This window comes from Metarhizium acridum (genome assembly GCF_019434415.1).
Source record: "Metarhizium acridum strain ARSEF 324 chromosome Unknown scaffold_13, whole genome shotgun sequence".
In the NCBI taxonomy this organism is placed as follows: Eukaryota; Fungi; Ascomycota; class Sordariomycetes; order Hypocreales; family Clavicipitaceae; genus Metarhizium; species Metarhizium acridum.
This window is the reverse complement of record NW_027094016.1, coordinates 2,115,590-2,133,849: the sequence shown is the minus strand read 5'-3', so window position 1 is coordinate 2,133,849 and position 18,260 is coordinate 2,115,590. Positions and strand designations below refer to the sequence as shown.

At 49.3% G+C, this 18,260-nt stretch overlaps 10 protein-coding genes across 10 annotated transcripts; 5 read left to right on the top strand and 5 right to left on the bottom strand.

Moving 5' to 3' along the window:
* Positions 1-1,036: 1,036 nt before the first annotated feature.
* Positions 1,037-1,348, bottom strand: J3458_003264 (uncharacterized protein; the record flags this gene model as incomplete). Its single annotated transcript, XM_066117658.1, has 1 exon — positions 1,037-1,348. One exon carries the CDS (start codon positions 1,346-1,348, stop codon positions 1,037-1,039), a length of 312 nt encoding a protein of 103 aa, XP_065977447.1.
* A 56-nt stretch (positions 1,349-1,404) lies between these two features.
* J3458_003262 (uncharacterized protein) lies at positions 1,405-3,574 on the bottom strand. Its single transcript, XM_007815254.2, has 2 exons — positions 2,424-3,574; positions 1,405-2,340 (listed from the first exon to the last, which is right to left on the bottom strand). Exons 1-2 carry the CDS (start codon positions 3,180-3,182, stop codon positions 1,465-1,467), a joined length of 1,635 nt encoding a protein of 544 aa, XP_007813445.2. The 5' UTR covers positions 3,183-3,574; the 3' UTR covers positions 1,405-1,464.
* A 687-nt stretch (positions 3,575-4,261) lies between these two features.
* Positions 4,262-4,897, top strand: J3458_003261 (uncharacterized protein; the record flags this gene model as incomplete). The annotated part of the gene is made up of 1 exon (XM_007815253.2): positions 4,262-4,897. One exon carries the CDS (start codon positions 4,262-4,264, stop codon positions 4,895-4,897), a length of 636 nt encoding a protein of 211 aa, XP_007813444.2.
* Positions 4,694-5,691, bottom strand: J3458_003260 (uncharacterized protein; the record flags this gene model as incomplete). The annotated part of the gene is made up of 2 exons (XM_066117657.1): positions 4,694-5,607; positions 5,652-5,691. The coding sequence occupies 2 exons, from the start codon at positions 5,689-5,691 to the stop codon at positions 5,318-5,320; spliced, it is 330 nt and encodes a 109-aa protein (XP_065977446.1). The 3' UTR covers positions 4,694-5,317.
* A 129-nt stretch (positions 5,692-5,820) lies between these two features.
* CYP51_1 (lanosterol 14-alpha-demethylase) lies at positions 5,821-8,040 on the top strand. The gene is made up of 3 exons (XM_007815252.2): positions 5,821-6,285; positions 6,359-6,556; positions 6,631-8,040. The coding sequence occupies exons 1-3, from the start codon at positions 6,037-6,039 to the stop codon at positions 7,765-7,767; spliced, it is 1,584 nt and encodes a 527-aa protein (XP_007813443.1). The 5' UTR covers positions 5,821-6,036; the 3' UTR covers positions 7,768-8,040.
* Positions 8,041-8,482: 442 nt separating this feature from the next.
* On the top strand, positions 8,483-9,541 carry J3458_003258 (uncharacterized protein; the record flags this gene model as incomplete). Its single annotated transcript, XM_007815251.2, has 1 exon — positions 8,483-9,541. One exon carries the CDS (start codon positions 8,483-8,485, stop codon positions 9,539-9,541), a length of 1,059 nt encoding a protein of 352 aa, XP_007813442.2.
* Positions 9,542-9,895: 354 nt separating this feature from the next.
* Positions 9,896-10,876, top strand: J3458_003257 (uncharacterized protein; the record flags this gene model as incomplete). Its single annotated transcript, XM_007815250.2, has 2 exons — positions 9,896-10,478; positions 10,539-10,876. 2 exons carry the CDS (start codon positions 9,896-9,898, stop codon positions 10,874-10,876), a joined length of 921 nt encoding a protein of 306 aa, XP_007813441.2.
* Positions 10,383-12,654, bottom strand: J3458_003256 (uncharacterized protein). Its single transcript, XM_007815249.2, has one exon. The coding sequence runs from the start codon at positions 12,614-12,616 to the stop codon at positions 11,099-11,101; it is 1,518 nt and encodes a 505-aa protein (XP_007813440.2). The 5' UTR covers positions 12,617-12,654; the 3' UTR covers positions 10,383-11,098.
* A 121-nt stretch (positions 12,655-12,775) lies between these two features.
* Positions 12,776-14,779, bottom strand: J3458_003254 (uncharacterized protein; the record flags this gene model as incomplete). Its single annotated transcript, XM_066117656.1, has 2 exons — positions 12,776-14,631; positions 14,697-14,779. The coding sequence occupies 2 exons, from the start codon at positions 14,777-14,779 to the stop codon at positions 13,959-13,961; spliced, it is 756 nt and encodes a 251-aa protein (XP_065977445.1). The 3' UTR covers positions 12,776-13,958.
* On the top strand, positions 12,891-13,889 carry J3458_003255 (uncharacterized protein; the record flags this gene model as incomplete). Its single annotated transcript, XM_007815248.2, has 2 exons — positions 12,891-13,255; positions 13,313-13,889. The coding sequence occupies 2 exons, from the start codon at positions 12,891-12,893 to the stop codon at positions 13,887-13,889; spliced, it is 942 nt and encodes a 313-aa protein (XP_007813439.2).
* Positions 14,780-18,260: the final 3,481 nt, after the last annotated feature.

Genomic DNA, 18,260 nt, shown 5'->3' with positions numbered 1-18,260 from the left:
GTATTGCTTCACTGTATCACGAGGCTGGTCAACTGGTGCGACAGACACCCACTGACACCGGTGCTGACACCACCGACACGCACTCGCGCGTGCAGCGGCGGCGGACTTGACGCCTCAAGCTTCTTTGCCTGCACATGTGCGCACATACAGTGCGGCCAATGCGAACAGCAGCTCATCAGCAAGGTTGGAAGGTACACCGTCTTCCACAGCCCCCGGCCAAGCTCAACAGCGGTGAGCAGCCTCAGATCAGTACCGGTACTTGCATTGAACCAGACGCTCGTCCTTGTCCATCATCCGTGTCACTCTCGTCCGTCTGTCGTGCGACCATGGCGTCATGTCCTCCAGGGCGGGGTTCCTGCCCAAAATAAGCAATAAAGAAAGAGGCCATGCGCCTCCATCCGCATGCAACAATCAGTCTTCAATCTTTATGCTTGTCCGACAGGCTGGCTGCCCCGCGTGGCGCGCAATGCGCCATGGCCGTCTTTTCGTGTGCGTGTGATGGCACCAGTTGACACTTATTATACGCCATCTTTTACCCGCCGCAAAATCTATTCAGCCTGGCGTCTTCCCATGTCAGGTCTCGTGCGACGTTGCGAAGCGAGACTTGCCTTTTTTTTGTTACTATTGCTACTATTAGTTATTATTTATTTTTCAAGGACCCGGTTTGTGCAGCCCATGACTGATTGCATTATTGATGTACGTGTCCTGAAACCCTAGCCACGACAAGCCCAATACAATTCATGTCCATCCTCAAAACATACGCCATTCTAGACTGATGTTAGTTCACATCAGATGGGTGGGTGTCCATTTGGCGCAGATCTCTCAGGAATGCTACCTGGTCCTACAAAACCCTACAGTCGCACAACCCAAACCCATCACATGATTAGAAACACCACGCACAGGTCAGCCTCTGAACGCGATGAAATCGTGATGATGGCTGGTCTCGATGCATAAAGTCAAGTCTAGGCATACCTTGGCCGATTTCTACTTGGACTACTGAGCAACCACGTAATATTATACCAAAAGAAATTGTAGTCTATATGCCCTTGTGCAGAGTCATTCTCTGCCTTTTATAAAAAAAAAGAAAAAAGAAAACCCATGATAATGTCTTTGAGATATCGAATGTAGATGGTCTCGTGACGAGGCTCGATTTGACCCCCCTGTCTAACTGAAAATCAAGACACATTATTGACCTCGGTGAAATTGATTGGCTTACTGATCCCGATTCGCTTTTCTTCAACAACGCGGCAAAGGACTCTGGGGGAAGAACAACGTGCGCAAGAGCGGATGCAGGCCAACGAGTGGCAACAGCGGCTGAGTCGTTAGCGATGGGCGCTGAGAGAAGCATGGATAGAGTCTGGTTGGCCTCTAATATAGAGAGCTCAAACGCTACTTGTACGAACCGGGTACATGGGCTTCTGGGCTACAGCGTACAAAGGGCTAATGCACGAAAAACAGCCAGACTTAGACGTTGACGTTGCCGAACCTTTGATACCTCTCCTCCCTCCACTTCGGGCCCCATCTCCTGACAACAAATATCGAGGGGCTGGCAGCCAAAACCACCAATGCCAGAAACAGATATGTAAATCCATACCCCCAGGCGTCGATGATGTACTGTACCACGGCTGTTCCCACGGCGCTTATCCCCGCCCTCGTCAGGTTGAATGAAGACGAGACCCGGCCGGCGTTCATCGGGTACAAGTCCACCAACAAGGTGGTGAGGATCGAAATGGGCCCAGAGAGACCCATGCCCGCGAGGAACAAAACAACGAGCGGTGCGGCTAGGCTGGCGCCCGAGTCGACAACCAAGCCCCATACAGCTGTCGTGATGAAGGCAAGCATCGTCCACGGCCACATGAGATCCAGCCTCGCCCTCTCAATGGGAAACCGTCTCAACTCGCCGCCCCTCTTGCGGTCGGCGGACACGCCCATGCTCTTTGCCACCCGGGCGTAGTTCCAGTCGAGTAGTCTGCCTACCACGACGGCGCCAGATACGGATCCCATCGCAAAGGGAATGTAGCACAGCCCGACCTGGAGGTCGTTGAAGCTGTATCGGCGGCGAATAACGTCTTGAAGAGGTACCAGCATGGCGTAGTTGGCCATGACAAAGAGAGACATGAAGAGCATGAGGAGGCCGACGTCCTTTTCAAAGATGATGCGGATGGCAGCAAAGATGTCCGGGACGGGGATCCCGAGAGGCAGTTTCTTGGGCTCAGGGGTAGTCGCGCCGGGCGTGGACTCGAGGTCGCGTCTTTTGCGGCGCCATTGGATCCGTGATGTGATGGAGGTGTTGAGAGCCGGCGGAGGGATCGATCCATTGCCCACAATGTTGCGCGCCGTCTATTTCACAGTTAGCCATCTCGTCGGCCTGCCTTGCCGCCTCTCCCCTCTTCCCCCCCCCGGTCTTTGGTATGGTGTCGTACCTCTGGCACAAACGGAAGGTAAACCACGACAAACACGCCGGCGGCGATTGTCAGGAACCAAAACGTCGACCTCCACCCCAGGTACTGCGTCAGCAACCCCCCCAGGACAGGCGCCAATGCCGGCGCAAACATGATGCTCGACTGCACGGCCGTGATGTACCCTCCTCTCTCGGCGGCAGTGGTCAGGTCAGCAACTACGGCGCTGCCGATCGCCACTGTCGCGCTACTGCCGGTGCTTTGCAAGGCTCGCAGAACCAACAGCGCCGCGTAGTTGTGCTGCAGGGCAAGCCCGACGTTTGCACCCAGGTAGATGGCAAACGTGAGCGCATAGACGGGCCTTCGGCCAATCTGGTCGCTGAGATCGCCAAAGAACAGTGGTGCAATGGCCTGCATGATTTGGTAGACGGTGACGGTGAGGTTGATCTCGCCTAGGGAGCGGTGATATGAGTTGGCGATGGGGGTGATGGCTGGCAGGTAGATGAAGGATGAGAAGGGCGAGAAGATGGTGCTGAAGACTGTCATGACGATGACGAAGACTTTGATCCTGGAGGAAAACACGGAGTGGAGGGGGCGCTCGTTTGATTGCTGTGGTTCGAGGACCTGATTCTGCGTGAGGTCTTCATATCGAGTATTGTCTGCTCGGGTATGATTGTTGTTCTTGTCGTGGTGAAGAGGCAGTGTGGTGGCGAGTCCAGCCGTCTCCTTAGTTTGGTCATCACTTGGCCCGGGACATTCTTCGTCTCGAGGCGTCTTGGACATTTTATTTGATTTTCACGTCCCTGACATTCGAAGGCGAAAGCTTGTGATGCCAAGTGGCGTGTCTCATTCATATACTACGCTCGAGTGGACATGTAGCTGAGACGGCAGCCCGTATTCCTGAATCCGATAATACATGAAAATACGGGAATGGGGGATGACAATCCATGACAAAAAATAAATAGAATCAAAAACGTATGAGCTGCAGTACGGAGATTTCACGTCCAATTTCCGAAATTTGACAGTATTTAGATCGAACGTAGAAAATGGGATCGACTACTCCGTATTGGGGTCAGTCGGGAGGCTTGCCGGAGTGTCTGATGTCACTCTCGGGACGGATCCACATCTCCCGCGCCGAGACTCGGTGCCGAGATCGCTCCGGGTGTTGGTGTGAAATGCACGTCCAAACATTTCTCGCGCCTCATCACGCCGTCCCGACAGTATCGAAAACTCGGCTCCTTGGCAGGATATTCGTCAGCCCTGAACACCGCAGATAAGAATGCCAAGACGGAGGGGATGTCAACGGAGCCGAATTGGCGATTCCTCACGGCGGCCCACACTACACAGCATATTGTTTCTCCGGCAGCTATTGAAGCAATGTCGGCGAGCAATGGTCTCAAGGAAGACCTACGCTCACTTCTCATCGGTAAAATATAATCGGAGATTGCTTACTTCCTAATCTCGTTCCCAAAACATCCCAGACTCATCCTGTATATTGGTCTGCCGACGTCGGCACCGAACAGGCTTCAACAACATCACCCGCATCGGTTCGGCAGGGTACCAATGCGGAGCTCGCTTATGTCCTCCAAACTTAACTCGTTGGTTCTCTTTTTAAAGACCGCTAGTCTGTGTGTGTATAACCCGAGTCTTCTTATCTCCGAAGACTGAGGTATGCATTGCATGATCTCCTGCGTGTAAGTGTCTGGTTGAATGTAGGGCCGGCGCAAGTCTCAGAGCACTGTGATATAAAAGTCTTAATATCACACGGAACGCCTTTTCTACTTTTACCAGACACCCTGATCTTCTTTTTCGACTTGAATCTGGTCAACGCCTTGTTCTCACTTCCCGAAAAAAAAAAAAATATGGCATCCGCCCCAAACACCGCAGCAACCTACCCCCCAGCCAAGACGGCCCTCCTCCTGCTTGACTACCACAACATCATTGTCGACATGATTCAACCCCTCGAGGAGAAGGATAGGGTCGTCAACACGGCGAACTCTCTACTTAAAACAGCCCGCGAGAGCTCAGCCACAATTGTTCATTGTGTGATCGACATGAACGCCCAGCCCGCCGAGACCAGCAAAATGCGGCAACGCTGGGAGTCTACTTACAAGCCCTTGGCGGTTTCAGCCCCGGAGAGGCTTGGACTAATTGCTGAACTGGCTCCCACCGCCAAAGGCTCCTCTGGCAAGGAATTCGTCGTCGCCAAAGTGCCGGGGTGTGTCTCTGCGATGAAAACACCGGGGTTTGTGTCTTCGCTGCGGGAGAAGCATGGAGTTGAGAGTGTCGTTATTTGCGGTCTTATCTCGAGCGGCGCGGTCTTGAGCACGGCCCGCGAGGCCGCTGATTTGGGCTTTGTCACGACAGTAGTGGAGGACGGTTGTTGGGATTACGATGCCGGGGCTCATTCGGTTGTGATGAAGAACATTTTGCCGATGACGGCGTATACCACTGATTTGAGGGGTGGTTTGGACTTGTTGAAGGGTTCCGACAGATAGAGCTATGTGAGTTGACCCGCCCCCTTGGGTGACACAGGGTATTAAACAGATTTTGGCGATCTCGGCTTCAGCACACAGCGAAGAGGAAGCATTGGCTAACCTGGCTATTATTTGCATATATCTAGCATCTGGTACTCCGTATAGATGTAGGCAATATGACAGCATCAGTGTAGGTAGCTCTGACGGGGGGCGGACTGATTCTGCAAGGTTGATCAAAATGTCTAGTCGGAAATATGGCAGTGCAGGAGCTGAACAGAAACAATTGGTTGCAAGCAGCGCATTGTAGCATGACCTGAAGCTCCAAACATGTGTGCCATGTGGTTCAAGACTGCTTCAGAATAGCGTACGCATTCCGTACTCGCCAACTTGGCACCCGTTTGGCCCAAATGATTCTACTGACTATGCAGTCGGCCGGCTAGTTTAACAAATCGTTTCATCACCAGTCGCCGGGGGTTTGTGGATTCGCCGCATTGCTGGTTCATCTGTGCCGGCACAGAGTGGCTTCGGGTTCTTATTCGCATTTCCCCAGTGGCTGGGTCGCACGATCTCACATTCGGGCGGACCCAAATGCAGAGCGCCATCGAATTCATCCAGAACAATACAATGTCGGGTGTCATCCGATGCTCCATAGGCGCTCGTGAAGATGAGGTCGAGGTCCAGGGACTTGGCCTCGAGCTCTTTGAAATATGCAATGGGCAATGGCTCTGCATCTGTCCGATGTCCCAGTTCAGTGGTTCCTCCCAGATTGACACACCACTTCCTGCCAAACCCGAATACGAGACACCCTTGGCCATCGTAATCAGGCGCTCTGGTTGGACGGTCCCTGGCTTTCCGTCGGCAGAGACCCCACATACACAGCGCAGCTGCATCTTGTGGGTCCCCCTGAACCAACGAAAGGACCATCCAACTCCAAATTCCTTTTATCGGGCGCATCTCGACGCCACCCGCCGACTCTTTTTTGGTTGCTTGGTCCCACGTCGTCGAGGTTTGTTCGTTTCTTGCCTCATTAATTTGACGACAGGGCACGTAGAGTCGATTGTCCTCATCTTCTCTGGGAACATTCCCTGTTTGATTGCCGTTCCATACCCAATTGCGCGAGCCAAGCATTCGCCGACGCATCGTCAACATCTGCAACCACAATGGGCATCCTTCAACAGGTGGCGAGCCACCCGCTCTCGCAGCAGTTCCAGACTCTGGGTCTGGGATCGCAGATTGCCGTCGCTTTGGGTGCTTTTATCGCACTTGCGGTTGCTTTGAACGTTGCCAGCCAGATTCTTTTTAAGAACCCCAATGAGCCTCCGTTGGTCTTCCACTGGTTCCCCTTTATTGGCAGTACTGTAACGTACGGAATGGATCCTCCCAAATTCTTCAAGGAAAACCGTGCCAAGGTATGTCTTGAACTCTGTTCCCTCTGTGCCAACTGTTCACAACACTAAAATTCGAATCTGATCGGCGCTACAGTTTGGGGATGTCTTCACCTTTGTTCTCCTTGGCAAGAAAACCACTGTTGCCGTTGGCCCCGCCGGAAACGATTTCATTCTCAATGGCAAGCTCAAGGACGTCAATGCCGAAGAGATTTATACTGTTTTGACCACTCCCGTCTTTGGCCGGGACGTCGTCTATGACTGTCCCAACGCTAAGCTGATGGAGCAGAAAAAGGTAATGGCAACCAACGCCATTTCCCCCCTCCTCCTGGTCGCGATGCAGGCAGCAAGTACTAACTGCTGGTACAGTTCATGAAGATTGCTCTGACGACTGAAGCTTTCCGATCCTACGTTCCCATTATTTCTGGCGAAGTGCAGTCCTATTTCAAACGCGACCCCGAGTTCAAGGGCAAGTCCGGCGTCGTTGATATTCCCAAGAAGATGGCCGAGATTACAATCTTTACTGCCTCCCACGCTCTCCAGGGCAGCGCCATCCGCAGCAAGTTTGACGAGTCTTTAGCTGCTCTCTACCACGATTTGGATATGGGCTTCACACCAATCAACTTCATGTTGCACTGGGCCCCCCTTCCCTGGAACCGTAAGCGTGACCACGCTCAACGTACTGTGGCCAAGATCTACATGGATACCATCAAGGAACGTCGCGCCAAGGGCGATGACGACAAGGAACTCGACATCATGAAGCACCTGATGAACTCGACCTACAAGAATGGAACCCCTGTTCCTGACCACGAGATTGCCCACATGATGATTGCTCTGCTGATGGCCGGCCAGCACTCGTCGTCATCTACCAGCTCATGGATCATGCTCCGCCTTGCTCAGAACCCGCACCTCGTCGAGGAGCTCTATCAAGAACAGATCAAGGCCCTTGGTGCTGATCTGCCACCTCTGACGTACGAAAACCTCTCTAAGCTGCCTCTCAATCTGGCCATCATCAAGGAAACCCTCCGTCTGCACGCTCCTATTCACTCCATCTTGCGTGCCGTCAAGCAGCCCATGCCTGTGCCTGGTACCAAATATGTTATTCCCACCACTCACACCCTTCTCGCCGCTCCCGGTGTCAGCGCCAGCGACCCTACGCACTTCCCCAACCCCGAATCCTGGGACCCCCATCGCTGGGATAGTGAATCCCCCAACGCCCCTACTATTGTCCGTAACGTCGCTGAGGAGGAAGAGAAGGTCGATTATGGATACGGTTTGGTCAGCAAAGGTGCCGCCTCGCCGTACCTTCCTTTTGGTGCGGGTCGCCACCGATGCATTGGCGAGCACTTTGCCAACGTACAACTTCAAACCATTGTCGCCGAGACTGTCCGTCTGTTCAAGCTGAGCAATGTCGACGGCAGCAACACCATTATTGGCACCGACTACTCGTCTCTCTTTTCACGACCCCTGGAACCCGCAAGGATTCGCTGGGAACGGCGAGATTAGGTGTATGGGCGGTAGGTGCAAAAAAAAAAAAAAAAAAAAAAAAAAATTGCATGGGATAAAAAGACGAGTAGCGACCTTCTTCTTTTCCTTTCTTTTTCGTTTTTGCGTGGGTATTTGTATATACAAGGCTACTCGCTGGAGTTATTGAAGTCATCAAATGGACGAGTTTACGTGGATGAGCCCGCGCGGTTGCATGAAAAAAAGGGTATTAATATTTAATGTAAATCAAAGTTATAAATCAATTTAAAGGTCTGAAATAAAAGAATAAAAGCAGTATGAGCGATCCATGTCGTGAATGTGACGAAATATCGTTGGTTTGGCCTTCTGCCTTCCCGTCCAGATCTCGGCCCCGGCCCCATTGGGCGGACGGAGGACCACCTACCTGCACGGACCGGGTGCAACGGCATCTGGAAACATGAGGTGGCTGCGTGCAATAGTTTCAAACGTCGCGCCTCCCTTTAGCTGTGTTTGGCAGCACCTTCTCCAACATGAGGTTACATGCTCACCAGGGACGATCCTGGCAAGCGAGACTTTTTACTTTTTTTTTCTTTATAAAAAAGACAAAGTCATGGGCCGAATGCACGCGAGCTTCTTGCTTTGATCAACATCGCACTCACACTCTGTTAACCAGCCTCTCACCTCGCACGTGTGCCACAGAGCCAGAGTCACCACAGGAATATTGACAGACAGTACTACAACACAGACATTTACCGCAATGGAATACAGACTACCAAAGCTATCCGCAGACTCAGACGGTGATCTTAAGGCAGCTCATAGCCGTTTGGTCCGCCTTTGGGGGGTTAAACCGTCGCAGTTGCCATCTTCAGCCTCGCCTCCGAGCGATCTCATCCCACTGCTCACGGCCACGTGGACGGAGGCAGTGTATTTTATCAGCAAGGTCCATTTGGAGTCCGAGACCAAGACTTCGCCATGGCACCCAATCGGTGTCAAGAGATTTCCCCATTCCGATGCCCCGGTACACTTGTACCAACGCGTCGTGTCGACACCAGAGCTCGTTCGCGTTTGCGAAGAGCACAAGATCAATGACACAGAGGAGAGAGACCTGCATCCAGAAGTATGGGCTTTGCGGCGCAGCATCCACCAGAATACCGCAGCAACGGGAACAGCCAACTGGAGAGAATGGGTTCGCTGCTTCAAGGACAACCACGCCAAGGCAGAGAAGGACTTTACCCCCACGGTGTTGAGCACATGTCTGATGAAGAAGTGGAAGTGCAAAGACATCAAAATTCAGCTTGCCGGGCGGACTTGGGTTGATTGGACGATGAAATGGGAGGAATCTGTCCATAAGCTTCCTTTCCCGTTGAGCAAGCGCGTCTTCCCTGTCCTACAGGTGACGGCCATGACGGATAACAAGCAGGAGTTTATGGTCGTTCAGATTGCTGTCAAAGATTATGATGCGACACCCCGGAATGGGGGCGCTGTTCTGGGCGCTTATACCAGCGTGGAGAGATTTCGTCAAACTGACGGTGGCGTTGAATGGATTATGGGCACTGTTTCAGATGCGAGAGGTTTCTTGCCTCGATGGATTCAGAAGAGAGCGGTGCCAGCCCAGATTGCCAAGGATGTTGACATGTTTTTGGTTTGGATCGCAGAGGAGAGAACGAGGATTTCGCCGACAGATGACGATATATCGACCCCGGTCAATGATTCCGGAGCTGACCCTCGAGCTACTTTGCAGGTTACTTCTGCTCAGGACACGAATAACGGCCCCCCGAGACCAACTGTGGCAGACGAGAAACCGGAGGGGGAATGACGAATCATGGCGCACAGCATGGTAGCGTTTACTTTCCCGTACCGACATGGCATGTATTGTAATTATTGATATCCCGAAGCGAATAATGTACTTCATGCTCTTGCTACTGGGCTCATTTCGCGGAGTTGATTCTGTGACTCTGTTGATGCGTGAAGCCTGGCCATGGGGAAGGTACTCACGGTGTAGTTCTGCCGCACCTGCTCTTGCAGATATTAAGCGAGACGAAGGCGGCATGGTTTGGCGGAAGAAACCAGACTCCTCTTTGATCTCGACGCCCGTATGTCGACATCTTATTCTAACAGGGACACAGCATTCTATCAATGGTCGGTCTAGTCATAGCACGCCCGTAGGACAATGGCAAGTAAACGTCGACTCTCTGCCCCGGTGGCACCAACACCTCCACCATCGAGCACGTCTCTTTCTTCACCAGAGTCGATTCTGGTGGACTCTACATGTACCTCATCTTCGTCCAATGCTGTCGTCGACGCAAAACTGTTGGACCGAGCCGAAAAGCTCGCCCGCATGACAATGGAGCTCAAGATCCACAAGGTTGTCATGCAGGCCAACGATCTGGCTCGCGGACTCGAAGACCTAACACGCAAGACAGTGCGCAACGAGTCCTTCCGCCAGCAAAACGAAGAACGCATGGAGAGGGTCTGGCAGGACATCTTGTCCGTCAAGGTGAACTTTGAGCAGCACCTGGACACGAGGGCAAGAGACAAGCTCGATCTGAGGGAGTGCCAAAGGGAAGTGACGGAGGTGAAGAGCTCAATGGGCGAGGTCAGGAGGCTGGTGGAGAAATTGGCCGGCAAAGTAGACCAGCTGCCGACGCTGGCCGAGGCCAACGCCGTGCTGGCGGGCGTGAGTGCGCAGAGGGAGGCGTGCGAGACTGCCGCTGCGGTTTGTCGGGAGCGCCGTGAATTCGGGACGCGGGCTGGTACGTATGGGCGGCGGTGGTGTCGGTGTCTACTGACTGACTGACTGGGTGTCGGAGCAGGGTGCTCTCACAAGCCTATGCAGACTCGCATCCAGGAGACGATCAAGTCTACGCGGCGGTGGCACCACGATCACAAGTCGACTGCGCTGCCTGACGCCGTGTTCACGGCCAATTATCTCAAGAAACAGTCGAAGCGAGACCCGCGCATGGCCGTGTTTCTGCAGAGGGCTATTCACAAGCGCATCAGGCGGCGGCGGCGGGAATCTGGCTCGCGGCCGCAGTCGCTCGAGGAGTTTTGTCAGGATGTCAGCTGGGACGATGTGACGAGGACGGTGGAGGACGTCTTGGTTAGGAGGGTGGATTCTACGGTTCGATCGTTGAGTCAGAGTTCGCAGTAGTTGCGAGGCAGAGAGGGCTAGTGATGTACTATTATTATATTTGCTCTGTTGCCAACAAATGACCTGTGGGTATCAGTGAATGACTAGACGTCCTTGGTGTTTTTCTGTTTGTTCCACCTTCCAACGCCAGTGCTGTCCGTGAATACCAGCTCGTGATGCACCCTCCCCCAACGCCAAATAACATTACACACGTCAGGCTCGGTTCCCCCCATGCCCAATCAGCTAGTCGTTAACTTCAATGCCAATGGAGCCCTTCTTCAATTCAATCTCCGACTTCAACTGCTTGATCTGATTCTCCAATCTTATTCGAAGAATCTTGTTCTGCGTCTTTTCGAGATCCGCCACCCGTCTAGCCAACTGCTTCTCCAAGTCATGAATGATGTCCTTGACGCCCTGCTCCTCGTCTCTCTGAGCACGCTGGTCCTCATCCAGATCGTCGTCGTCGTCGTCGTCGTCATCATCATCATCATCGTCGTCGTCCTCCTCTTCTGACTCATCGTTCTCGATGCTTTCTTGGATAACAGGCGCGGGCGTCTCGACCTGCGTGGTCATGGGCGTAGTCATGTCCATTGCCGTGCCAGGTGTCTCGGCCACCAAGTCATCCGCAAAGGCAGCTTCCAAGTCAGCCTCGAGGTCATTGTCGTCGCCAAAGATCTCGTCGTTCTGCGTATTGCCAAAGAAGCCCATCGAGTCGTCCACCTCGCCCTCGGCGTCCTCGTCGGCGCCCATTTCCACGTCTTCCTCGTGGCGGTCGTCTACCCACTCCCACTTCGTGGAGCTGGCCTTATTATCCTCCGCGAGCAGTCTCTCCACCTCGGCCTCCTTGTCTTCAATCTCCTTGCGGCTGATGGTCTTGGCAAACCGGCGGTTGACGCAGTCGTGCATCGGCGGCGTGATGCCGTGCGGCCATTTGAAGTTGGTGTCGATCATGGTGGGTAGTGGTGCGCGCTTGGCCTCCTCTTCGTTCTTAACTTGCTGGAATACAAGCAGCATCTGGCAAATATCTGCAGACTTCATGAAGGACTTGCGATCCCACGTCTTCATGGATTCGGTGATGGTGGGTAGATCCACCATGACGGCGGCAAAAGATTGGCCTTTGATGGTCATGATGGCCCGTCGCGTGTCCTCGTCAAAGAACTTCATGGTGATGTCCGCGCCGCCCTGGGCTCGAGGAATGCCCATTTTGCCATTCTCCATGCACCAGCGTACGTAGTCGCAGTGCTCGCCGGGCAGCATGCGCAGGATAAACTGCTCCTCGATGGCCGGGTCCAACTCTCGATCGCTCGCTTCGGAATCGTACCCGTCACCGGGGGGGTGGACCGGCGGGCGTCCTCGCGGCTTCAACACTACCTGGGTATGAGCCGACTTGACGCCTGGCCGGATCTTGATCTTGGTGGCCTGGCTGCCTGCCTTCTGTGACAGTGGCAGGTCGTCATCATCATCGTGCGGTCGTTTCCTGCTCTCGACGAGCTTCTGGCTCGGCTTTGTCTGGCGACCGGCTTTTGTTTTGGCGGGTGGTGCTTGGTCTGTGGCCGGAGTTGGAGGTTGTGACAAGGTGAGTTTGAGCTTCACCTTGCGTGGGCCGTCGCCTGGCGTCGCAGAGGCCGGTGGTGGTGGTGCTGCTGCTGCGACTGCTGCGGCTGCTGCGTCGCCGACAAACGATGAGGACCGGCTGATGTTGATTTTTAATTTGGGTTTTGGCGTTTCCGTCGCCGCGCTGCCGGGATCTGGCGCAGACATGGTGCGGGCTGGGGGTGGTGATGTGGATGATGGAGGAGTAGAAGGAGGAGCTTGAATTGAAAGTTACAGTGCTCGCTAGACTGGACTATAGACGATTCGGTCCCTGTGTGGGGCAGCCGTGGTTTATAGGATCAGGGCCTAGATTGGAGCTGAGCCCCCATCAGAGGGCCTGCCCATAACTAGGCTAGTGCGAGCATAAACTCCTACCGCTGACCGTTAACCTAACAAAGAAAAGCTCTCCTCCAGCTGATCTGCTACATTCTCAAAATACTCAATGTCCGATCTGTTCGAGGCCCAGGATGAGGTTACCCAAAACGAATGTGATGCATACGCGCGGAGCCTTGCAAAGAGCTCCGTGACACCGCTGCCTTGGCAAGGATTTCACAGCTACACATTACTCTCCGCCTCAGGCATTATCGTTCAATTTCGATCCGAAGCTTCGCCTCTCGATAATTCAACCGTCAAGATCGCCAAAAGCATTCATCCCTACCTGACACCAACTACTACCTACCATGGTTCCATGCCAAACTCGTCAGTTACTGTCTGGGTGATGGATGCCCTTCCAGGTATCGGATTTCTGTTCACAGTCAGCAGCATCACACCAGCTAAGCAAGATATTACAATAACCGATTTGGCCAAGTAAGTTTCTGAAACTGGCGTCACACTCTTCACCCATTGCTACTGATATCATTACAGGTTCTACGCAGAGTCGTGGGAAAACGCCCAAGCCCCCGTCGAGGACAAAAATCATCTCTACAATACGAAGCTCGAGCAACTCCGCTACGCACTACCTACTCGGTTTACGCCTATTATTGAACGGATCCAGAGCCAAATAGTACACGTGGTCGATCAAGTACCTTGGGTTTTGACACACCAAGACCTTTCCAACACAAATATACTAGTCGGTCCTGATTCTGGCCATCTCACGGGTGTCGTTGACTGGGCGGATGCTGCCATTGAACCATTCGGAATTGCACTTTGGGGACTTGAGAGCATTCTTGGTTGCAGCGGCCCTGGCGGCTGGTCATACTTTTTGGATGATTCTTCCCATTCACGGACGCTGTTTCGGCAAGCTTTCTTGGCAGAAATTGGAGCACCACTTTCAGATCAGATTTGCAAAGCCATAGATGAACTCAGAAACCTTGGGATACTACTTCGGTATGGTTTTACGTGGGAGAGTGGGGTAGAAGAGCCCGTTAACGATGTTTCTCAACTTGATATGTTTCTCGGAAGTGAATTGTTTCAAACGAACACAGAGCTCGGGTTATACTGAATGCCTGAAGCTCGATTTTCAAATAATTGCGTCATCAATAAGAATTCCCCGACTTTCCTCTGAGGCGCTTCACAATCTACCTAGCTGATAACGCCAAACCTCTTCAATATACCCCGAAGAGCAGGAATGTTTGGTGCGAGTTTCCCGTCGATCAAGACCTTGTGAGGCCCTTTGACCGTCGGTGCATGCGTTTCTTGGCCCTTGAATGAGATTATCCCCTCTTCTGATGTAAAAACCCACCCTGTGGTTCTGAAAGGGCCCCCGTGGCGTGTCTTGATCCCTCAGCATCGCCGTCCTGCAATCTCCAAGGTCGAACTCGACCATCTTCCCTGCATCCTGGCCGAGGATTTGGAGGCCGACAGCTCCTTCTAAGCTGTTGAAACGCAGATAGTCCACCAGCTCTCTGATAAAGTCGAAACTGATGTCGGAGACATCGTTCACCCTGCGCTCGGTATACTCGTAAGCGACAAACCGGTCTCCAGCGACGAGTTTGAATATATGACCCTGCACTGTTGCAAGATCAAGCTCTTCTATGGTGACTGGTTTCGTCCAATAACCTGAAGGTTCTGTTAGGATGTGACGTAGCATCACGGTGCCGGTCGCAAGTTTGGAGTGGCCATGAATAAGATGAACTCCGAGCCTGCTATGCACATCGTATTTGACAAAGATTTTGGCAAGGTTTCGCAGATGCATGGGAGATATTTCCGATTGCAGCTCCTCACTATCAACAAGGCCATTATACCTAATTATCGTTAGCCTAATACCAGGCTATAATCTCTTGGGCACAATTGGAGGTTGTCGACGTACGTGTCAACTGAGGCATGAAGATCAGCCAGTGTTGGTTGGCAGTGGAAACCCGGGAGCTGGCTGGAAGATAAAGCAATAGCCATAGTTGCTGAAGACAAGACGGATGAAATTTAAACTGAAATTGAGGGCGTAAATTGGGTAGAGTGGCAAAGAATGCGAGGTGTTATCCGCAAATCTTTTCTGTACGTGCTTTCGACCTTCAGAGGAGTTCTTATACTTCTTGTACCAGATGGTGCCAGTTTCCACCATTTGCCCTTTTTACTGGAGCTGTTGCAACTCGCCACACAAAGGCGGAGGTAATTTTAGAATATTGGGGGTGTGTATTGTGTGTTGTAGAGGTCCTTGTCCTTTTCTGCCAATCTCACAAGTTACTTCTGCTTAACTACTACCGTTTTATCCAACAGGCATATATATTGTGTGACAGTATCTACACCGTGCTTCTGACAGGAGCCTAGATTGGGTTATATTAGGGAGTAAGCATAAGCAGAACCCAACCTCTGCATCACAGGTAGCTCCATGGTTCCAGCCCGCGCCACCCGGAAAGATGCAATCGTATCATTTCAGATACTACACTTGAATGGTTGTAACGCCTTGAAAGTTGACAGAGCAAGATCAGGCAACAGCCATCTGGGCTGAGGCAAATTAAGCAGGTGTTGGTTTAAACCATGATGTTGCTAATTGGACGGACGCCACGACATGGAAGCTACCACATGGATGTCGATAGGAGGCATGATTGTCAGGGAAACATTCTCAATACTACAGTACAACGTTGGGAAGTCAAAGGATACGGCGATTACCAGTCTTCTACGGGACCCAGAATCCCAAAATACGACATCTTGGCAATTCAGCAATGCTGGGTTCAGTCAGCCAACAATGGCGGATACCAACAATCAAGAGCGTCGTATGACCACACCAGGGATCTCAGTCCAGCAGCACCGCAGCTCCCTTGAGCCAGATTCCGTGTGACAGATATGGCGGGATGAAGATGGTACTGCAGGATTGAGAGCCCCTGTAGCGTGTTTGCTCCCAAAGTGGCCGCCGATGTGTAGCCGTGGATGACGTGTGGTAAGAAAACGTCAGCAGTAACAGCTTGCAGCAGTAGAGGCAGGTCTCTTCACAAGTTGTTCATCCAGTTGCTCTCTTGTTCGCTCTTTGCAAGGCAGGTAAGAAAATCAGTTGGCCGGCCTCACATGCAATGTAACCTTTGATAAGTGTTTAGTTCGTATACTTCCAAGTAACAGAGGCTACGCCGTGTCTCTATAGCTCCTGATACTGATGAGAGGGCGTACTGGCCGAGAAATTCACAACCAAAAAAATGGGGAGGCTGGTAACTATGTCGCGTTGATGTAATCACCACTCTCACAAGGGGAACTCTTTGAAACACACTGAGTGGTTGAAGCGTTTGTTGGTCACGTTTTGGGCTAGTAATGAACTTGGTTGGTCTGGAGTTATAACCCTAATTTCCTCCTTTTATTATTAGTAGATATTACTATTACTATTATCTATACGCTAAGCCTAAAAAGGCTAGTACTTTATTATATAAGCTAAATTACTATTATTAAAGAGCTAGATAGAGTATATAATAAAAGATAGATAGAGTATATTTTTGTTATAGGCTTAAGCTAGCAGCTTAAGCCTAGGCCGGACCCGTTGCGGAGGCAGCTTAAACCTAACCCGGATAATCTACGGGCTAGGTAGGGATATAAAGGGGAGTAAGAAGAGGGAAACCTTTCTTTCTCTTTCTCTTTCTTCTTAAGTTTATTCTTACTTTTTAAAGATATATACTTATAATAATATAATATAATTAGTTCTTAATAAAGAATAAACTTTACTATAAATAACCTTAATAAAGTAATATTTAATATAAGATAGAACCTACTTATACCTAATACCTTTATATTAGGTAAAAGCATTTTATTTAACTTTATAATATTATAAGAGATTATAAATATCTAGGCTAAAAGACTTTATTAACTCTTTAAATAATACTATAACTTATAGAACTAAGTAGTATAAGCTATATTTACTATAAGAATACCTATTAATAATAATACTTTCATAAAATAAAAATTAATTTTAATAGAAACCTCTTTTAATAGTAATAAGAACGTGTTTAAGGCTTAAAAGAAGCTTATAATATATAAGCTAATTAAAGACGTATAATTTATTAATAGCTCTTATAATTAATAGGTTTTTATTTACTAGAGCCTCTTTAATAAAGTTAAGAGCCGTGTAGCTTTATTTTTTAAATTAAGTAAGGTAAAGAGCTATAACCTGTTTTAATTCTTAGAATACCTATTATTTATATATTTAGACTTTTACTAGAAGGAAATTACACTTATTAAGCTAGACTAAATATAGTAATACTAGAATAAGTTATTTATAGACTTCTTTATTTAGTTTAAGAATAAGCTCGCGCTTATTAGAGAAATACTATAGGCTAGTTTTATAAAGCTTATAAAACTATAATAAGCTTTAAATAAGCGTATATAAAAAGGAATTATAAGTAAGGAAATATTATGCTTTAAGTATAATATAATAGTAGCTTAGCTTTATAGTATAGCTATTAATATTAAATTCTTATAATTAAAGAAGAAGTTCTAGAATAAGTAAAATAAAGGGGTTACCTTTAAAATAAAATAACTAGTAGATAAAGATATACTAATAATAAACGTAATAAAGATAAGGTTTTAAGCTAGACCTAAAAAGAGCGCGGGTTAAGATTACCTTAAGGGTAATTAAAAGAAGAGGGTCTATTAGGTTTTAAAGGAGGTAATTAATTAATAAAAGAAGAAAAGAAAGTGTATTTATTATAAATTAATAGGGTATTATATAGCTAAATATACCCTTTTACCCGCGTAATAGCTGTAAACGTTTAGTGTAAGGGGCGCTATAATAGAAGATATAATTAATAGCTTAAATAAAAATAGCAAGTAGTTGGAAAATAATACGCTTTTATAATAAGTCTCTTAATAGAGGTGTTATAGCGTAATAATAGTTATAGAATTGTAACGCGCACACGGAGTCACCTATGAAGAGGGACCAAATTAGGCACCGCGCATGGGGAGTCACCTGTAAAGAGGGACCGAATCGGGTCCGCTTATATCCTAAAATGAGGTATAAATCCCCATTAATTTTAGTTTAAATCCTATAAGTATTATTACGTGAGAAGCGAGCATAAATTAAAGCTAAAACCCTTAATAAATAAGTATAAAAGGATTAGTTTAAATATTAAATAATTTAAATAAGTTTTAATCTTATATTATTAAAAGACCTAAGAATACAGTTCTTTCTTAATTTCTTACCTAATTATTCTATATTTTAGGTTTATTCTAATAATTCCTAAAACTTCTTTATATAATTACCTTTAAAAAGATAATAAGAACTTAAAAATAAAGCCATATATTATATAGTAACGTATTAAGAGAAGAGATATCTATTATATCTCTTACACGTAAATTATTTACCCTCTTAACTCTTATTAAGTACTTTACTATAATCGCGTAAGAGGCGTAATTAAAGAAGTACTTATATAAACTTAAGTGAATTTAAAAACTTAAAGCT